Raw genomic sequence first — 17,016 nt, 5'->3', positions numbered from 1 at the left:
CACGAATTTGCAAGCACACAGCCATGCGAACGCCTTCCTGCTCGGCTTCCGACAAGAGAAACCGGGGCCGCAGTCCAAACATTAAAACATACAAATTGGACCTAAAACCCAACCCCGGCCCCCAAATTCCGAGCACAAACATCCTAATAGATAGGCAGCTGAGGCCAGCGCCGCGACCACAGCGTGCACAGAACGCGCGGAACTAGGAAGAGGAATCGCCAGCCCACCTGGGCGTCTCTGATTGGCCGCCGGCTAAGCTTGGAACTCTGGGGCGTGTGCCGTCACATCCGCCGGGACCGCCATCTTGTTCCCAGGGGCAGTTGGCGGAAGAGATCGCGCTCCCAGGCCGCCGGCTAGCTTTCTGCTTGGATTTCTCGCGGCCCGCGATTCGGCCTCTGCTCTCGACTCGGGGTCCATTCGTCGGTGTCCCGGTTGCCCTCCCTCACCCGGCTGGGGCACAGCGAGGAGGCCCCATCTTCCGACGGCGTTCCATGGAGTAGGGTCCCGGACCGTTGTCCCGAAGAGCGAGATTGAGCTTCGCCCCCTCCCCCTCCCTTCTCCCTCCCTCCTTCCTTCCGCCGCAACATGGCTAACAACAGCCCCGCGCTGACAGGCAACTCGCAGCCGCAACACCAGGCGGCCGCAGCCGCGGCCCAGCAGCAGCAGCAGTGCGGCGGCGGTGGCGCCACCAAGCCAGCAGTCTCGGGCAAGCAGGGCAATGTGCTGCCGCTGTGGGGCAACGAAAAGACTATGAATCTCAACCCCATGATCTTGACCAATATCCTGTCGTCGCCTTACTTCAAAGTGCAGCTCTACGAGCTCAAAACCTACCACGAGGTGGTGGACGAGATCTACTTTAAGGTACGAAGCGTCTGGACCTGGGAGGTGGGGACTAAGTTCCGAGGAGGGGGTACGGAGGAAACGGGCGGAGGCGGCCCCCGAGGTCTGATCATTTGTAGGTGGGGGAGGGTTGGGCGGAGGGGGAAGCTGTGGCCAGTAGTCCGCCAGGGAGGGGTCAAACTGGGGCCGCCCTCTCATTTCCTTTTCAGATTTTTAGGGCCGGGAGAGCCCGCCGCCATTGATCTCTCCTCCCCCAGTCTCCAGCCCGCCCCTGGGGGGGGAGTTGGACGGGAGGAGTGGGGGAGAGGAGAAACGAATAACTGAAGTCTCTCCAGTTTACAGCTTTAAATTTATTTATTTTGACGTGGATCTACTCGGCGCCAACTTGTTGGTGCTTCTCCCGCTCACCCCGGGCCAGGGCGTGTATTGACTTCAGTGTTGGCCTCGTGTTGTTGGTATTCACTATCCGATCCAGACAGGGAAGTGGTCAGTGTGTTTGTCGGGTGGGGTGGGAGGGTTGAGGGTGGAGAGGTACAAGTGGAAAAAGATGTACCGAAGGCCTGGAAATTTTCGCAGCAGGAAGTCAGGAGTAAGTGGTCTCAATCACCTGTGCATTGGGCTTATTTAGAATTATCTGGGCCCTGGGCTTCTGCGGCAGGGTCGGTGCTGGCTTGGCTGTGCTGGGGAGCTCACCTGGCGCCTCCTCACTGCACTCTTGTCTCAGTTCTTGTTTCGTTAGCAGGATTGACTCAGTCTTGCAGCGAGGCTCGGAGCAGCCCAGGGTCGCAGGTAGAGGTATGCATTATTAATCATGCTCAATCGCCATAAATGCATTTCCCTGGTTAAATGAACGGCTAATTAGATTTTTTTTTTTTTTTTTTTTTTTTGGCCACTGGTTTTGGTCTTTTCTTCACGAATTTGGTAGGTTTTCTCCACTTACTTGCAAATTATGTAGTTTTAAAAATATATTCCAGGCCTCCTAAGGTAAATTTATATTTTAAAGGATGTTAATAAGTCTTAACAATCTTTAAATACTTAAACTAGGACATCTGATATAATGCAATCCATTTTGCCTGTATTGACTCTTAAAAACACTTGACAGACCACATAAAGTATTTTCCGTGACCTGAATATATCTGTAGAGGTGTTAAGGAAATTTTCTTTATTTGCTTTTAGGTTTTGTTTTGGCCACCTTTTCCCCAATTAAGGCCTACTAAGGGATTTTGAGATATTACTTAGTTTTGATAGAAGAACTCATTTTGAAAATACAGTTCAACTTTGGGTATATAAAGTAAACTGAAATTTTGGTGTTCTCTTACAAGAGTATTGTAAGTAATTGATATACTGTGAACTAGTTTTTTTAAAAGGTAAGGCCTTTTTCAGAATGGATACAATATGGCGAATATTTAACCCTTAGCTTTATTTATGTAGTAAACTTCAATCAGTTGAAAATAGGGTTCCTGCTCCTTCTGTGGCAGGTTCTGTTTAATAACATAGGCAGGTGTTAATGCGATAGAGGAAAAGCTTGTTTTCAAATTTCACATACTGTGTTTTGAAACACTTAAGATTATACTACAAATTACTTAGATTTAGTTATAAAACTAAAGACTCGGGTTTTGTTGTCCATATCAAATGATCATTGAAATGCGTAGGCTTCCAATTTTGTAACTCGATTTTGTATGGCATCCACCCCTTTGGTTAGCCTTTAAGGAATTGAAACATCTTTTTTACAGCAAGCTGGGGGAAGAAGATGAAACAGTAAAGCAGTGCAGTAATCCACTGAACAAAATAGTGTAGTGCTTACATTTAAATACATGCTTTTCTGCCTGAAGCCACTGAAAAAGACTATGGCGTGTAATCATGGGTGGGTGGAAATGAGGTTTTAGAAATACGTAATGAACGAACAGGATTTCATTTTTGTTTCAAGTTGAGAAACAAATATGGATCTTATCTCTCTAAAATACCTTTGTCATATCTGTTGTAGAGCTAATATTCTTTCTTTGCTGTTTTTAGGTGAAGTATGTGGTTTTTATAGGGTGCCCCACCTTAGCAAAGACCTGTATTTTTGAGTATACTCAACGTAACAAGTCACGGTTTCTCAGTTTTGATACAGTTTATATTCTGGGAAAAAATTGAATTAGTTCCTATAATTAGGCTGAAAATAAAGTATACAGTAACAAGAATGACATATGTGTAGGTATGGCCTTTGTAACTTCATCTTCAGTCAGGAATGAACATAATGCCTGAGTGTGGTTTTAAAAAAAATGTGTGAGTAAAGTTCCATGATTTTGCATCAGAAGTAATTTCTGTTACTGTTTTAGCATGCTTTTTTCAAGTTTCTTCCTTATTTTATAATGTGGAATTTTAAATCACCATAAAATTGAAATATTAAGCTTATTTGAAAGGCTTTTTGGAATAAGTACTTAAACTTTGTTAATACTTTTTGCTGTAAGTTGGAGCATTAAATCCATTTTAAAATGAGAATTTTTTTAAGCAATTCATAATAAAATACAAAATTGATCATTAATTTTTTTTTTTACAAGTGTATGAGACTAGACATTTCCTGTCTCCACATGTATCTGCTCTCTACAGAGCTACTTTAATGGGGTTTCTGCTGTAAACCTGTTGAGGTTTTGTTAAACCCTAGTAGCTTTATTGATGCTATTTAAATAAGCAGTTTTCAAAGATGGTTTACATACTTAATGTGTGTAAACAAAATGTATACATCATGTCAAAATACCCAACTTCCAGACTTTTAGAAGAGCTGCTCTATTATGGATTGGGGTTTACTCGAATCATACTGTTTAAAAAAATTCGAAGTATGAATGTTTGTTGTGTTTCTCTTTTCTATTTTCAGGTCACACATGTTGAACCATGGGAGAAAGGAAGCAGGAAAACAGCTGGCCAAACAGGGATGTGCGGAGGGGTAAGTAGAAGTACGTGCATTTTTCAGTTTTTCTGTGTCTGATAACTAAGTTTATGTTCAGAAAACTGGAAGTCTTTCAGTTTCATACCAAATTACAATTAGTTTGTGTTTTTTAAAAATCTAAATTCAAGTGTTCCGTGGGGTTAGAAAAACATTTTTTATGCTCTGTTTTCAGTTCTGGATTATATCTTGTTACTAATACCTAACAGGATTAATCAATTGGTCCTAAGTATCTTTGTTAATTATTTTACAACTCTTTCTTAATTCCTTTCCTTAAAGGTTCGAGGTGTTGGGACAGGAGGAATTGTTTCTACAGCTTTTTGCCTGTTATACAAATTATTTACTCTGAAGTTAACTCGCAAGCAAGTGATGGGTCTTATAACACACACAGACTCTCCATATATTAGAGCCCTTGGATTTATGTATATAAGGTGAAGCCTGCATTTCTCTACATTTTCAATAAATATCTCATTTTAATTGACCTAAGCCTAATCACTCTTTCATAATTCTAGGTACACACAGCCCCCTACAGATCTATGGGATTGGTTTGAATCCTTCCTTGATGATGAAGAGGTATGTCAACAAGGGTAATAGTTTTCTTCTGATTACTCTCATTTTTTAATAATCTTTTATATATTGGTGGTTTAACATCTTCCAGAATTTTCTGTGCTTAAATTTATTTCACTCACATACTTTTGGAATTAATGTCCTATTATTAAGATTGGGGTGGATTTTATATGTCTTAGGTTAAACTTCTTAAGTTTGATTCTCACATTTCAAAATTGTTTATATGTATTTTGGTAACTATTAAAAATTTTCTCTTCCTAATTGTGTTCTGTGTGTTGTACTGATCTTGACTTGTACAGTTGATAGTGAGTTTTTAAAATTGGCCATGCTCAAGATTGAGATGGTAAGACATGCACATAGAAATATTAATTACTGGGTTTTTTTCTGGAACTTTTCAGTTCTTTATCCTGTAACTTCTTCCAAACATTAATACTCCCACTTGCATAGGAATGCAGAATTGAGCTGGGTGGAACTTAAATAGGCTGAAAGTTTAGATGATTTGTTTGAGGTGATCAAAATATTTCAATTCCAGCTTTCTAACTCTTTTATACTATACATTTTTATAAAGTTAGAAGGAAACCTTCTCTTTAATAGTTTAGAATTTTTTTAAATTATAAAACTAGCTTGCCATTCAAGCTTAATAAGGTTGAGCTTGTTACATATGTTCAGAAAGTTACGTTAGAAAACATTACTGTGTCAGATTTAAACCATACATGTATTAAAGTCCAAGATCTCAAAAGGATCTTAACAATGAGCACTGTTTTCCATATATCAATCCCCACCACTACTTTATGTTTTAAGGTTCATAAAGTAAACTGAGTGGTGTTTTAGTCGACCTGTTTAAAACGTTTATCCGAAGAATTGGTTGAATTAAAGGATAGTTCTAATGGAAATCTTTCTAGTGTGTTTTTATTATTACATGCGTAGCTTAAAAAATCTCACTCGTGTAGACATGGAGAATTTTTCTCTGCATTTTTTTGGCCTATTTACGAGCTGTTTAATATCTCAGAAGAGGCCAAAAGTGTGTTAGGTGATAAATCACAATCTATAAAGTTTTTTCTTTTTAGGTGAGATTTTGCAGGCTGAGGCACTTTTCCCTTCTATATTTAAAAAGCATGTCCCGCTTCATAATTGGTATTAGGCTTGTTTCTGAATGCTTCTGTTTAATCTGTTTTTTATTGTGTTTACAAACCTGAGGCTCTCTGTTTAAGCTAACTTATTGTTTTCTTCCTTAGATATCTGCAGCGATTATATTTGGAAATACTGTATATCTGAACACTTAAATGTGTGTGAGTGCAAGCAGTTTTACCTTTAGCTCTTGTTTTCCTGTTTAGATAACAAATCTCACTTTCCTTGTGTGCTTGCACTATAGGTTTGGGACTGACAATAGCTGACTAACATGTCCTGAGCTGTGAGAGGGCATAGCAAGAAGGCCTTCATGCGGTAATGACCCTTTTCAGAGACAATGGTCATCATGGATTATGCGTTTCCAATTATTTGTTCATTTATTTATTTTCTACATAACTCTAAATTAGAAACCTCACTGCTTCATGGCAGTTGGTTTGCTATTGCTTCCAGTTTTATTAGGGCTTCATTTTATATTAGAGCTGTTAAAAGATAATCTTTAGACAGGAATTGTTTGAAGCAGTTCATATGTAGCTAGGTTACACTGCTAGGAATGATGTGTGCAAACGTGTCCACAGAAATAAAGTATATACTTAGTAGGTATGTGGAATGTAAATTGTTGATTGTTCCAAATAGTTTAGTAATGTAGGGGGGTGTTTCATATTCTTGTTAACTGAGTGAAGTCACTTCTCTTTCTGTCCATGAGGCTGCAGGGTTTGTTCTCACCTGCATGCACACACTAAGCCCAGATATTTCTCTGTATCATTCATTACCAGATTAGAAAGGTACACAAATTGAAATTTTTCTGTTAGAATTTTTTTGTATTTGAGATTCCAAAGATGGTTATATTTTTATAGTATTCTTGTGTTTTTTGAGATAATTTTTTTTGACGGCCAGGGTATCTTTTGTGTTTCTGTAGGACCTAGATGTGAAGGCTGGTGGAGGCTGCGTAATGACCATTGGAGAAATGCTACGGTCTTTTCTCACAAAACTGGAGTGGTTTTCCACTTTGTTTCCAAGAATTCCGGTTCCAGTTCAGAAGAATATCGATCAACAGATTAAAACCCGACCAAGAAAAATCAAGAAAGATGGAAAGGAAAGCGCTGAGGAAATAGACAGACATGTTGAACGCAGGCGTTCAAGGTGATGTGACTCTTGGGTTACACTTATTTTTAAAATATGCTTTACACAAAGGTTCTATTTGTCACCTTTTCCCCACTTTCTGCCCTTCAGGGCATTTTCCACAAAATTATGCATCTGTAAATGAGAACAGGCAAATATTTTGCTTTAATTATTCTTGACATGTAACACTGATGGAAGTTAAATTTTTATGGTATGTTTTATTCATTCAAGTTTTTTTCTCCCCCTCCCCCACTTTCCTAAATATTAGGTCTCCAAGGAGATCACTGAGTCCACGGAGGTCCCCAAGAAGATCCAGAAGTAGAAGCCATCATCGGGAGGGCCATGGGTCTTCTAGTTTTGACCGAGAATTAGAAAGAGAGAAAGAACGCCAGCGACTAGAGCGTGAAGCCAAAGAAAGGGAAAAAGAAAGGCGAAGATCCCGAAGTATTGATCGGGGGCTAGAACGCAGGCATAGCAGGAGTAGGGAAAGACATAGAAGCCGTAGTCGAAGTCGTGATAGGAAAGGGGATAGAAGGGACAGGGATCGGGAAAGAGAGAAAGAAAATGAGAGAGGTAGAAGACGAGATCGTGACTATGATAAGGAAAGAGGTAATGACCGAGAAAAGGAGAGGTCAAGAGAACGGTCCAAGGAACGGAGAAGTAGGGGTGAGGTAGAAGAAAAGAAATATAAAGAAGACAAAGATGATAGGCGGCATAGAGATGACAAAAAAGATTCCAAGAAAGAGAAAAAACATAGTAGAAGTAGAAGCAGAGAAAGAAAACATAGAAGTAGGAGTAGAAGTAGAAATGCAGGGAAACGAAGTAGAAGTAGGAGCAAAGAGAAATCAAGTAAACATAAAAATGAAAGTAAAGAAAAATCAAATAAACGGAGTAGAAGTGGCAGTCAAGGAAGAACTGACAGTGTTGAAAAATCAAGAAAACGGGAACATAGCCCCAGCAAAGAAAAATCTAGGAAGCGTAGCAGAAGCAAAGAACGTTCCCACAAACGAGATCACAGTGATAGCAAGGACCAGTCTGACAAACATGATCGCCGAAGGAGCCAAAGCATAGAACCAGAGAGCCAAGAAAAACAACATAAAAACAAAGAGGAGACTGTGTGAAAATTTTTTGTAAAAGTGGATCACATTGAATCCTATAAATGTTGGGTTAAATCTGCTTTTTTTTTTTCCTCCTAAGTTGAGATTGTGCAGTAGTTACACACTCTTCAAGCTCCCTGTAGGCTGCATTTTCATTTCCTCTTTTGTGTAGGGAAGTGCCTTTGTAATCCCATTTATTGCATTGATGTTTTCACCCAACTGTTGAGTTTGATACATGATGCACAGATTGTTCTTGCATTTTATTGTTTGTTTTTGAGATGTACAGTCTGTACATATGTCCTGAAAATGTTTTAATTCCGTTGGCATGGTTGCCATGTTGGTTAAATTTGTATAAGGCAATAAAATGCCACTAATTCTATTTTTGTTTTGTAGGTGTGGGATTATGGTTTGTGTACTGAAGTTAGCATGACTGTGCTTTTCGTAATAGAATGCTAAAAACTATGAAAATGGATCTTGGATGTCTATCATAGGAGAATTTCATGCTTTCAGTGTACATGAAGGCAGCAGTTGTAGGATTAACATTCTTGTCCACTGTATATTATCTTGGAAGGCTCTTGTTAATATGTTAAACCTAATATTCTCCACAATTAACTTTAGAGAGAATTTAGGAGAAGTTAGTTTCTGATGCAGAGGTTTCAATTAGGCTGTGATTTGATCAAAAGTCCTTTTAGCATTCTACCTCAAAGGGACACTATTAGTATGCCTAAAATTTATTCACTTAGTTTTCCTTTTTTATTTGAAAAAATACATGACATGTAATCTTTTTCTTGAATTTTTCAGAGTTTAAAGTACTATATAAAAGGAGAAATTAATGTCTAAAGCCTAGTATTCTTGCAGCAACCCTATACTAACGTGAAATTGGGAGAGGGTGGGGCAGATGAGTAGAGAAATAGATGTAAGCCTCAAGCTTCCAAAGCATTTTTATAAATGGAAAATACTTAAATTATGAAACAGCTTGATATAGTGTCCTTTTTTTAAATTCAAAACTTTTTTTTATTGATAATGAAGATTGCTGTTTGAGTTTTTAAACTTAATCTAGAACAGAGAAGTATTAAAAGTAATGCTATGCTGCATTATTTAAGATAATCAGCAAATTATTTGATAGATTGTTCTTATGACTTGTATTCTGATTACAGAGAAGGATCATGAGTGTGGAATAAATACTGGATTAAATCCTTTATCCTGGGTGTCGGCTTTTCCCCATTTGTTAACATTTATAAGGTATTTTTACTGTGGAAATAGAATGTAAGTAGAGTCACACTTTGTGTAGAGGGATATCTTAGCGCCCAGATGACAAGTGAATTTTAAATGTGTAGATAGAATTGGATGTATGTGATAGCCAGTAATCCTTACTACTACAGTTCTTAATGGCAGTTCCCTTTGTCCTTGGGTGTTATGTGTGTCACTAGGTTGTTCCTTGGATTGGATGATTACTTAGTTTCACATCAGAGGTCCCTATTGAGGGACTCTGCACTTGGATTACATATTAGAATAATTTAAAATTTGGACTTGAAGGAACTTTTAAAAGATAACTCATCCATTTCTTTTTAGAACAGAGAAATAGAGGTCCAAAGTGATTTGTTCAGTCATTGCTAGGACTAAAAGTGAGTCTTCCTCACAGTGTATACCATATTAACATTTTTTTTTATCTCACTGTTCATATTGGCCAACTGATGGGCACCCAGAAGCCACCTTGCAAAAAGTGTTAAATGGGACAAAGGAGTACATTTGGAAAAGTCCTTCATATGTGGGCTTAACATTTGTACCTACCTAACTCCAGAAAAATCTCATTAAATGAAGGAATTCTTCTATGAAAATGCTATGTTTTTTCTTTTAAGAGTAGAATATTCAGTCATCTTCTAAACTGCGCATCAAGTGAATTAACACTACACATGTAGAAATTAGAAACTTGCTGAGTGATGAAAGCCAATAGATTTATCTTTGAAAATTTTAGCATACCTAAATGGATGGTGCTACTCCTTTGAATATAGTTCTACCTGAAATATAATTAATTGAGTGGTGTGTTTTGGTAAAAAGTGGAAACTATTTTAAATAGAAGCGAAAATATCACACAGCATTTCCTATGATTTTTTTTTTAAAGTTTGCTTTTGAGGAGTATTTTGGTATATAGAACATGTAAATAATACTACTTAATGCCGGATATATGCATGACTTAATTTGGAGAGTAGCTTTCTAAAAGACTGCAAAAACAAGTGGCTCTGAAAGGTGTCTCAGGATTGTTTCTTGCAATCTGAGAAAACTTAAAAAGCTTTTGATAGTTTAATATAACTAGCAACCTCCATCCAGTTTTCTCAACTATTAAAATGATTTCACCTTTCCATGTATCAGTATGTTTCATCTGTGTTCTAATGTTCAATTTGCAATTAAATCCTATACATGAGCTAGTATATTATCAGTCTTGAGATTTAAATACAAAATTTGCGTTTTAATACTCCCCTATTTATAATCTATTAGTTGGATTTAGTTCTTCTAAGGTAGTGGTTCTTAACCTGAGTTATAGGCCCCTATTTAGGAATCTAATGAAAGCTACAGATCTTTCAATCTGTGTTAGGTATTTTGTAGTTAGGAATAAACAGCAAATCTGGGACCTGAGAGTGTCCCAAAGGCAATAGCTGCTGGGGTGTTTTTTACTTAAAAGACAAAGTGGGAGGGAAAAAAAGCTAATGGCATTCACTTAATTCCCTTCCCCCTGAAAGTTATTCTTTATGAATAGAAGTAGTTTTTGATTTGAACAGTCGGAAATGAGGCCCAGACACTGGCAGTTTATAAGTTTTTCAGCTGATTTCTAGTGTGCAGCCTCGATATAAACACTGACTAGTTGGTCAGTTCTCACTGATTATATTGTTCAGCTGGTGGACTTTAAGTTGGTTCTGGTCCTGATCTGATTCTGTCATCTTGTTAATGTTGGATTCAGCCTTGAATGGCTAACCCAATGACAGCATATAAGGTAGAGCTGAAATTATAGGGAAGGAACACTTCCTGATAGTCTCTGAAATTCATCGTATCCTGTGAGATCTTGAACCCTGCAAATAGTTCTGAAGTGGCATTTTTCACTTTAGGATCATTGGCCATCAACATTTGTCAACTGTAGGAAACGACAGCATGAATACAATCAACTGGAAATCTTCACCATTGTAGCTGACTTGAAATCCATTATTCTGTTTCTCAGAGCATTGATAGTTGAATTTCTGTTACATAATCATGATCCATAATGTATTGCACAGGTAAAATGTATTCAGGTTGGGGGGGGGGTGTCTTTTCAGCCTACTGGAAAAATGAGTTATACTTGTTCAAGATAAACAGCTGAACTTTTTTGCATTTCATGTAACATATAAGCCATGACGTTTTATTACAAGAATCAGGAAAAGTAGGGAATTCCCTGGCAATCCAGCGGTTAGGACTCCTTGCTCTCACTGCCGAAGGCCTGGGGTCAATCCCTGGTCGGGGAACTAAAATCCCACAAGCCGCGTGGTGCGGCCAAAAAAAAAAAAGAATACGGAAAATCCTCATGTAAGCTTCCCTAATCTGCAAGCACCTAAAGTCCGCAAATCTGTAAAGCTTGTTTTCCTTTGTCAGTACTTTTTCTAGCCATTCTGAAGCCGAATTATTTCTCTATTGAGTCAGTGGGTTTAGCCACCACCCACAAATAAATTCCTAACATTTTGAATAAACTAAGTGAAAACAAAAAATGACAGTGCTTGCCGGCAAGAGAAGTACTCTTGCCCTCTCTCCTTCCCTCCTATTTAGAAATTCTGAAATCACCAGTGTCCTTGATATTCAATAGTACCAAAAGAGGAAATTTCTTAGATGCTGGACTCATCTAAGCCAATCCAAGTATGTTCACTGATCCAGTGAACATTTCTTCCGGAATGAAGTGCTCTGTCTCTGACCCCTGTTCTGGGAAATTGCATTATACTGAGCCTTGTGTAGGGACCACCACTGATTTGTAGATGTGCTGGTTATCTATTTCTTGGCTCCTAAGTCCACCCTTCATTGCTCTGCTTTGTGATACAGGAGCTAAGCCCTTTAAATATTTCTCTTTTGCTTGCTGGCAAGTTTTGTTAAGCTTGTCAGAAGATGCTGAAGGGATGCTGCAGAAGAAAGGAGCTTCTCTTCCTGGTTCTTGTGTGTTTTCTTTTTTCTTGCTTTTGCAGTGTGTGGGGGCCAGTGGCATGTAGGACACCCAGTGGCACCTCAAAAGAGGGTGTTTCCCAGCAGGTCCATTGGTCCCCCCGCCGGCTTCCCAGCATGTCTTGGTGCACCAGCTGGCAACTTCCCAATAAGTCTCGGCACACCCAGTGGGGTGCCTTCCTAACTAGTTTTGTTGACAACGCCCTCCTCTCCAGCCCTGGGCTTCAGTGGGTCGCAGCCGCACCCTCTCCAACAAAATCTGAATCTCAGCCTTGCAATGGAAACTTCAAAATTGGCTCCTTCGTTGGGTCCTCTGCCTCAGTCCTAGAGGTAGTGGCTGCTCCTATAGCCGCTATTTCTGTATTCTTTAGAGCTTTCTTTACCCTTAGTAATTAATCCCCTGTTGCTTGTTAGTAATTCTTTATATAAAATTTTCCTTGTTCAAATTACTGTGTGTTTTCTGTATCCCCCCTGACTGATACCGTGGATTAAGATACCAGTCATAAGGGAGCCACTTCATTAGTTTGGTTGATAACCCCTGATGTAGTCCAGTATAAAGGACTCAACCCAGTAAATTTGTTGAGAATTATGTAAATGAATCAGACTGGCCCCTTCTAGAATTTTGACTGAGAGCTAAAAATTGTCCAATCCTTAGAAGAATGAACAAGACTTGTATAGCTGTGATGTGAAGAGGCTCATGTGAAAGAGATACCACGATAAATAACTACCCTGAAGCTGCCTCGCTTCTTGCTGTCTTTCTAGTGTTTTTTGTTTTCCAGTATGGTCAGTGGGTATTCTTGCAATTCCTCTGTTTCCCATAAGATAGCCTGAGTTTCTCTTCCTTGGAACCATGAGCCTAACTCTAGTTTGTTCTATTGTAACCACCAGGGATCCCTGATCAGTGAAGGTCTTCCTGTCAATTTCCTTGACATTTAATTCTTATCTGTCTGCACTCGGCACCAGTAAGAAAATGTCATCTACTTGATTGGACTTGGCAAGGAAGTCAAAAAAGAAGTCCTAGGTACAATTCCTTTTCCTTGGTAGAAATGGTCTCCCCAAAAGCAAAAGGGGGAGGTACAGGTATAGTGGAAGGATGGAGTATGAATGAGGACAACCGTAAATCTCATAGTGTCCAGTCTTTTCCTGGACAATCAAGTCTACTCTGTATTCCTTCTGTATCACTAAACAATTCTTTTTATTTCCCCTACAATGGGTATTTCAAAGCTTCACTAGTTTCTTAAGTCCCCTACTCCACCTCCATACTCATACTCACTTCACGTAGAGACTATCAAGTGGAAAGTCCCTATACTTGCTGCCTTCTCTTCCCCAAACTATAAGATTAGCTGCAGTCACCTCTATCCCATTTTCCTCCTTACTTCTCTCTATCCTTCTGTTAAATGTTGCAAATTCTGCCCTAAGCTTATGCCTTATGCTTATACCTTATTCATTCATTGGTGTGGCAGAGACTGCCCACTGTTAAGTCTCCATTCTTCTCTTCTTCCATAGCAATAGAATTTTTTGACTGTGTATGCCTTTTTTTTTTTTTCCTTTCAGCTCAGTTGACATAGCCATGAGACCAACTTCTGACCAACAGGATGTAAGTGGCAGAAGGAACCTTTCTTAAGAGCTTACTGGCATATAGTTCATCTTTTCCCTCTCCCCTTACTGAATTCTGCTGCTTAGAAATTTGATATGATACCTGGAGCTTTATCTTGAATCGATAAAAAGAAGGCCTCATTCTAGAGATGAGCAACTAAAGAATTGAAAGGAGCCTGGGTCTCTGACTCCATGGACTAGAATTGCCATACACTCCTGGATGCTCTGCTCCAATATTTTATATCAGAAAGAAACTTCCGTTTAAGCCACTTTCTTTACAGGTTTTCTGTCACTCTCAGCGAAACAAATCCTAGCGTTACAGATTTGAAATCTGGAATTGTACACTAAGTAACAAAAACTAAAATATTTAACATTAGCTTAGTAAAGGAGGTTAGATGTCAAGAAACATGGACACAGGTATTGTGGGTTAGAAAGCTGATGACTTGTTATACAGCATCCTAACATTTTCTCTCTCTTTCATTCCAACCCCTTGTCTTTATCTTTTTTTTTTAACCTTTTTTTAAAAATGTATTTATTTTTGGCTGAGTTAGGTCTTCGTTGCTGCGCGTGGGCTTTCTCTAGTTGCAGTGAGTGGCGGCTGCTCTACATTGCGGTGCGCGGGCTTCTCATCGCTGTGGCTTCTCTTGTTGCAGAGCACGGGCTCTAGGCGCGCGGGCTTCGGTAGTTGTGGCTCACAGGCTCCAGAGCGCAGGCTCAGTAGTTGTGGCGCACGGGCTTAGTTGCTCCACGGCATGTGGGATCTTCCCGGACCAGGGATCAAACACGTGACACCTGCATTAGCAGGCGGACACCCAACCACTGCGCCATCAGGGACGTTCTTGTCTTTTATTTTTCAGCCCTTCTCTTGGACTTTGGATGATTGACTAATCTTGATTCTCCTCGTATTACCCCATTAGTACACTAAGAATGTTTAAACAGACTCACTCTTATTATTTTTTAAAAAATTTTAAACTTGATTTTTTAAATTTATTTATTTATTTTTTGGCCACGCCGTGCAGTTTGCAGGATCTTAGTTCCCCAACCAGGGACTGAACTTGGTCCCGGCAGTGAAAGCACTGAGTCCTAACCACTGACTGGACCACCAGGGAATTCCCTAAACAGACTCACTCTTATAACTGCTTCACCTCTTCATCGTCTTAGCTCCGTACCCCTCAGGACCAAAACTCAAGCATTTACTGCTTTGCGGAGTCCCATTCCTGAAAAGAGAATTTCAGACAGTTGGTAAGCTTAGTAATTCAAAATTTTAAAGTAAATTTATATTACAAAACAACTGCTTTATATGCATTATTTCTCCATGGAACGGCTCAGCAATAAAACATAACCTGTTTGACAGCAACTAAGAAGTTGACATTAGTCAGAAATCAGTTGCTAACATAAAATCATTGTCCTTCCAGATCATTGTTTCTCCCTTTTCCCTGAACCTCCCAGCTCCTCTAAGGTTCATGTCATCAGATTATACCATCCATTATCCCTCAGTTGTTCATGTCATTCACAGACCTCAAAAGATACTCCCCTAGTATTTTAATCCTTAGAGTTTAACAAACGTCTCAATACCTCTTTCCTCACTACTGTTAGAATTCTTAGTAATTCCAATACCCACTGAACAATCTTTCCAATTCTCGGGCCTCTCAATTTCTTGATCGCCTGACTTCCAATGATGTTTTTCTTCCACCTGACCTAGCTGCCATTTCCCATGGTTACATCCTAGAACTGGCCCATCATCAATAACTGAAACTTCTCCGGAGTTTCCATTTCAAACATCCCATTCTCTACTCACCAACTCCTCCATTTTCTGCTTACTTCCCTCTCATATCCTTTCCGACAATTCTTTAACTCCACTGGGTTCTCCAGCCTATTGCTCCTGCTGACTTTTCACTCTGCATTGCAGTCCCCCCTGCCTCCGTGGTAGTGAGACAGGGCAGCAAGCCTCACTTCCTTGCCCACCCAGCTTAGTTTCCACAGTCCAATGTTATAAATCACTTCCTTGTAAACACTCTCAATTCCCTTGCTGCAGTCTCTCTCCATCATACTTGTCTAGTAATACCCTAGTCCTACTTAAATACAACTCTCAGCCCACTCTGTGCCTGCACATGACCAGAAAAAATACACAATCATGCTGACTGGCATCTCTTTGAATTCATGACCATAAACCTCTGGAACTCTGGGTTTGTGTGAACCTGAGAGGGGGGCCTCCTTAAAATTTTGCTCCCTAGGTGCCTCTCTAGTCTCACCCTCCCCCGACCCTGGTAGATGCCATAGTGCACCATTCAGCTCTCCCCTTCTGAAATCAGGCAAGGTGAAACTATATTTGTTGATCTCCCAGTCTTCAGATGTGGGCACCCCAGGGAAGAGGGTGTGACTTTGAGCAAGGCAGCTCTTAGCTAAGGGCAAGCCTGAGAAAGACTCAGCTAAACTCAGCTAGCCCTTCCTCTCCCCTCTGTCTGGCATGTTCTTTTCCTAGGTTTCCAAGGGACTCATCCTCACTTCCCTGATGCCCATGCTCAAGCACCTCATTGCTGGAGAAGTCCTCTCCGACCATGGTACACAAACTAAACTCTATCCCTCAATATTCTCTCCTGTTACTCTGCTTTATTTTTCTTCATAACATTTAGCAACACCTGACATTAGATAGTTCTAACGTTAGCTGCTTCTTTTGGCCTTCCTCTGCTAGAGTGTGTGTTCCATGAGCACAGAGTTCTGGTTTGCTTATGTTTATATCCCCAGTGTCCAGAACAATGCCTGGTATACAGTAGGTACTCCATATATACTTGTTAAATGCACAAATGAAAATACCTTGAATTCATAGTAGTCAACTCATAGAAGACAGAGTGGTTTAGTAGAAGGATCTTAGAGCGCTGAGTTAGACTGATTTTTTTAAACAACTTCAGTGGTGTAAAACTGACATACCATAAACTGCACATATTTATAATATAAACTCAATGTTTTGACATATGTATACACACATGAAACCATTACAATAATTCAGATAATGAACAAATGCTTCCTCCCCACTTTTGTAATCCCTTTTGTAAATGGCAGGGAGGTACTGGGGATGGATGGATTTAATGTGCTCATTAAGGACCTCCCATTGTCTTTCTCAGCACAGGGACATGCTGCTGCCCTTTCCCTTTCTTTCTTCCTTTCCCCCTCCCTCCCTCCCTTCCTCCCTTCCTTCCTTCCTTCCTTCCTGCCTTCCTTCCTTTCTTGAATGTAACTGACACATAACACTGTCAAGTTTGAGGCATAAGTTTGAGGTGCACAAGTGTTACTTGGATACATTTATATATTGTCATATGATTACTACAGTAGCATTAGCTAACATCTCTATCGCATCACATAATTACCATTTCTTTTTTGTGTTGAGAACAGTTAAGATTTAGCTTCTTAGCAACTTTGAAGTTTACAGTACGTTATTGTTAACTATAATCACTATGTGGTACGTTAGATTCCCAGAACTTCTTACCTATTAGTTTTAAGTTTCTACCCTTAAACAACATGTCCCCAATCCCTCCACACCAGCCGACAGCAGAACCAATCACTTTGTACTGA

At 39.7% G+C, this 17,016-nt stretch overlaps 1 protein-coding gene across 1 annotated transcript; it reads left to right on the top strand.

Moving 5' to 3' along the window:
- The first annotated feature begins 302 nt into the window (after positions 1-302).
- On the top strand, positions 303-8,878 carry PRPF38B (pre-mRNA processing factor 38B). Its single transcript, XM_030868872.2, has 6 exons — positions 303-861; positions 3,698-3,766; positions 4,046-4,197; positions 4,279-4,339; positions 6,378-6,601; positions 6,849-8,878. Exons 1-6 carry the CDS (start codon positions 586-588, stop codon positions 7,699-7,701), a joined length of 1,635 nt encoding a protein of 544 aa, XP_030724732.1. The 5' UTR covers positions 303-585; the 3' UTR covers positions 7,702-8,878.
- Positions 8,879-17,016: the final 8,138 nt, after the last annotated feature.

This window comes from Globicephala melas, chromosome 1, assembly GCF_963455315.2.
Source record: "Globicephala melas chromosome 1, mGloMel1.2, whole genome shotgun sequence".
NCBI classification, from domain to species: domain Eukaryota; kingdom Metazoa; phylum Chordata; class Mammalia; order Artiodactyla; family Delphinidae; genus Globicephala; species Globicephala melas.
The sequence above is the reverse complement of the archived record's forward strand: the minus strand, read 5'-3'. Positions and strand labels throughout refer to the sequence as shown.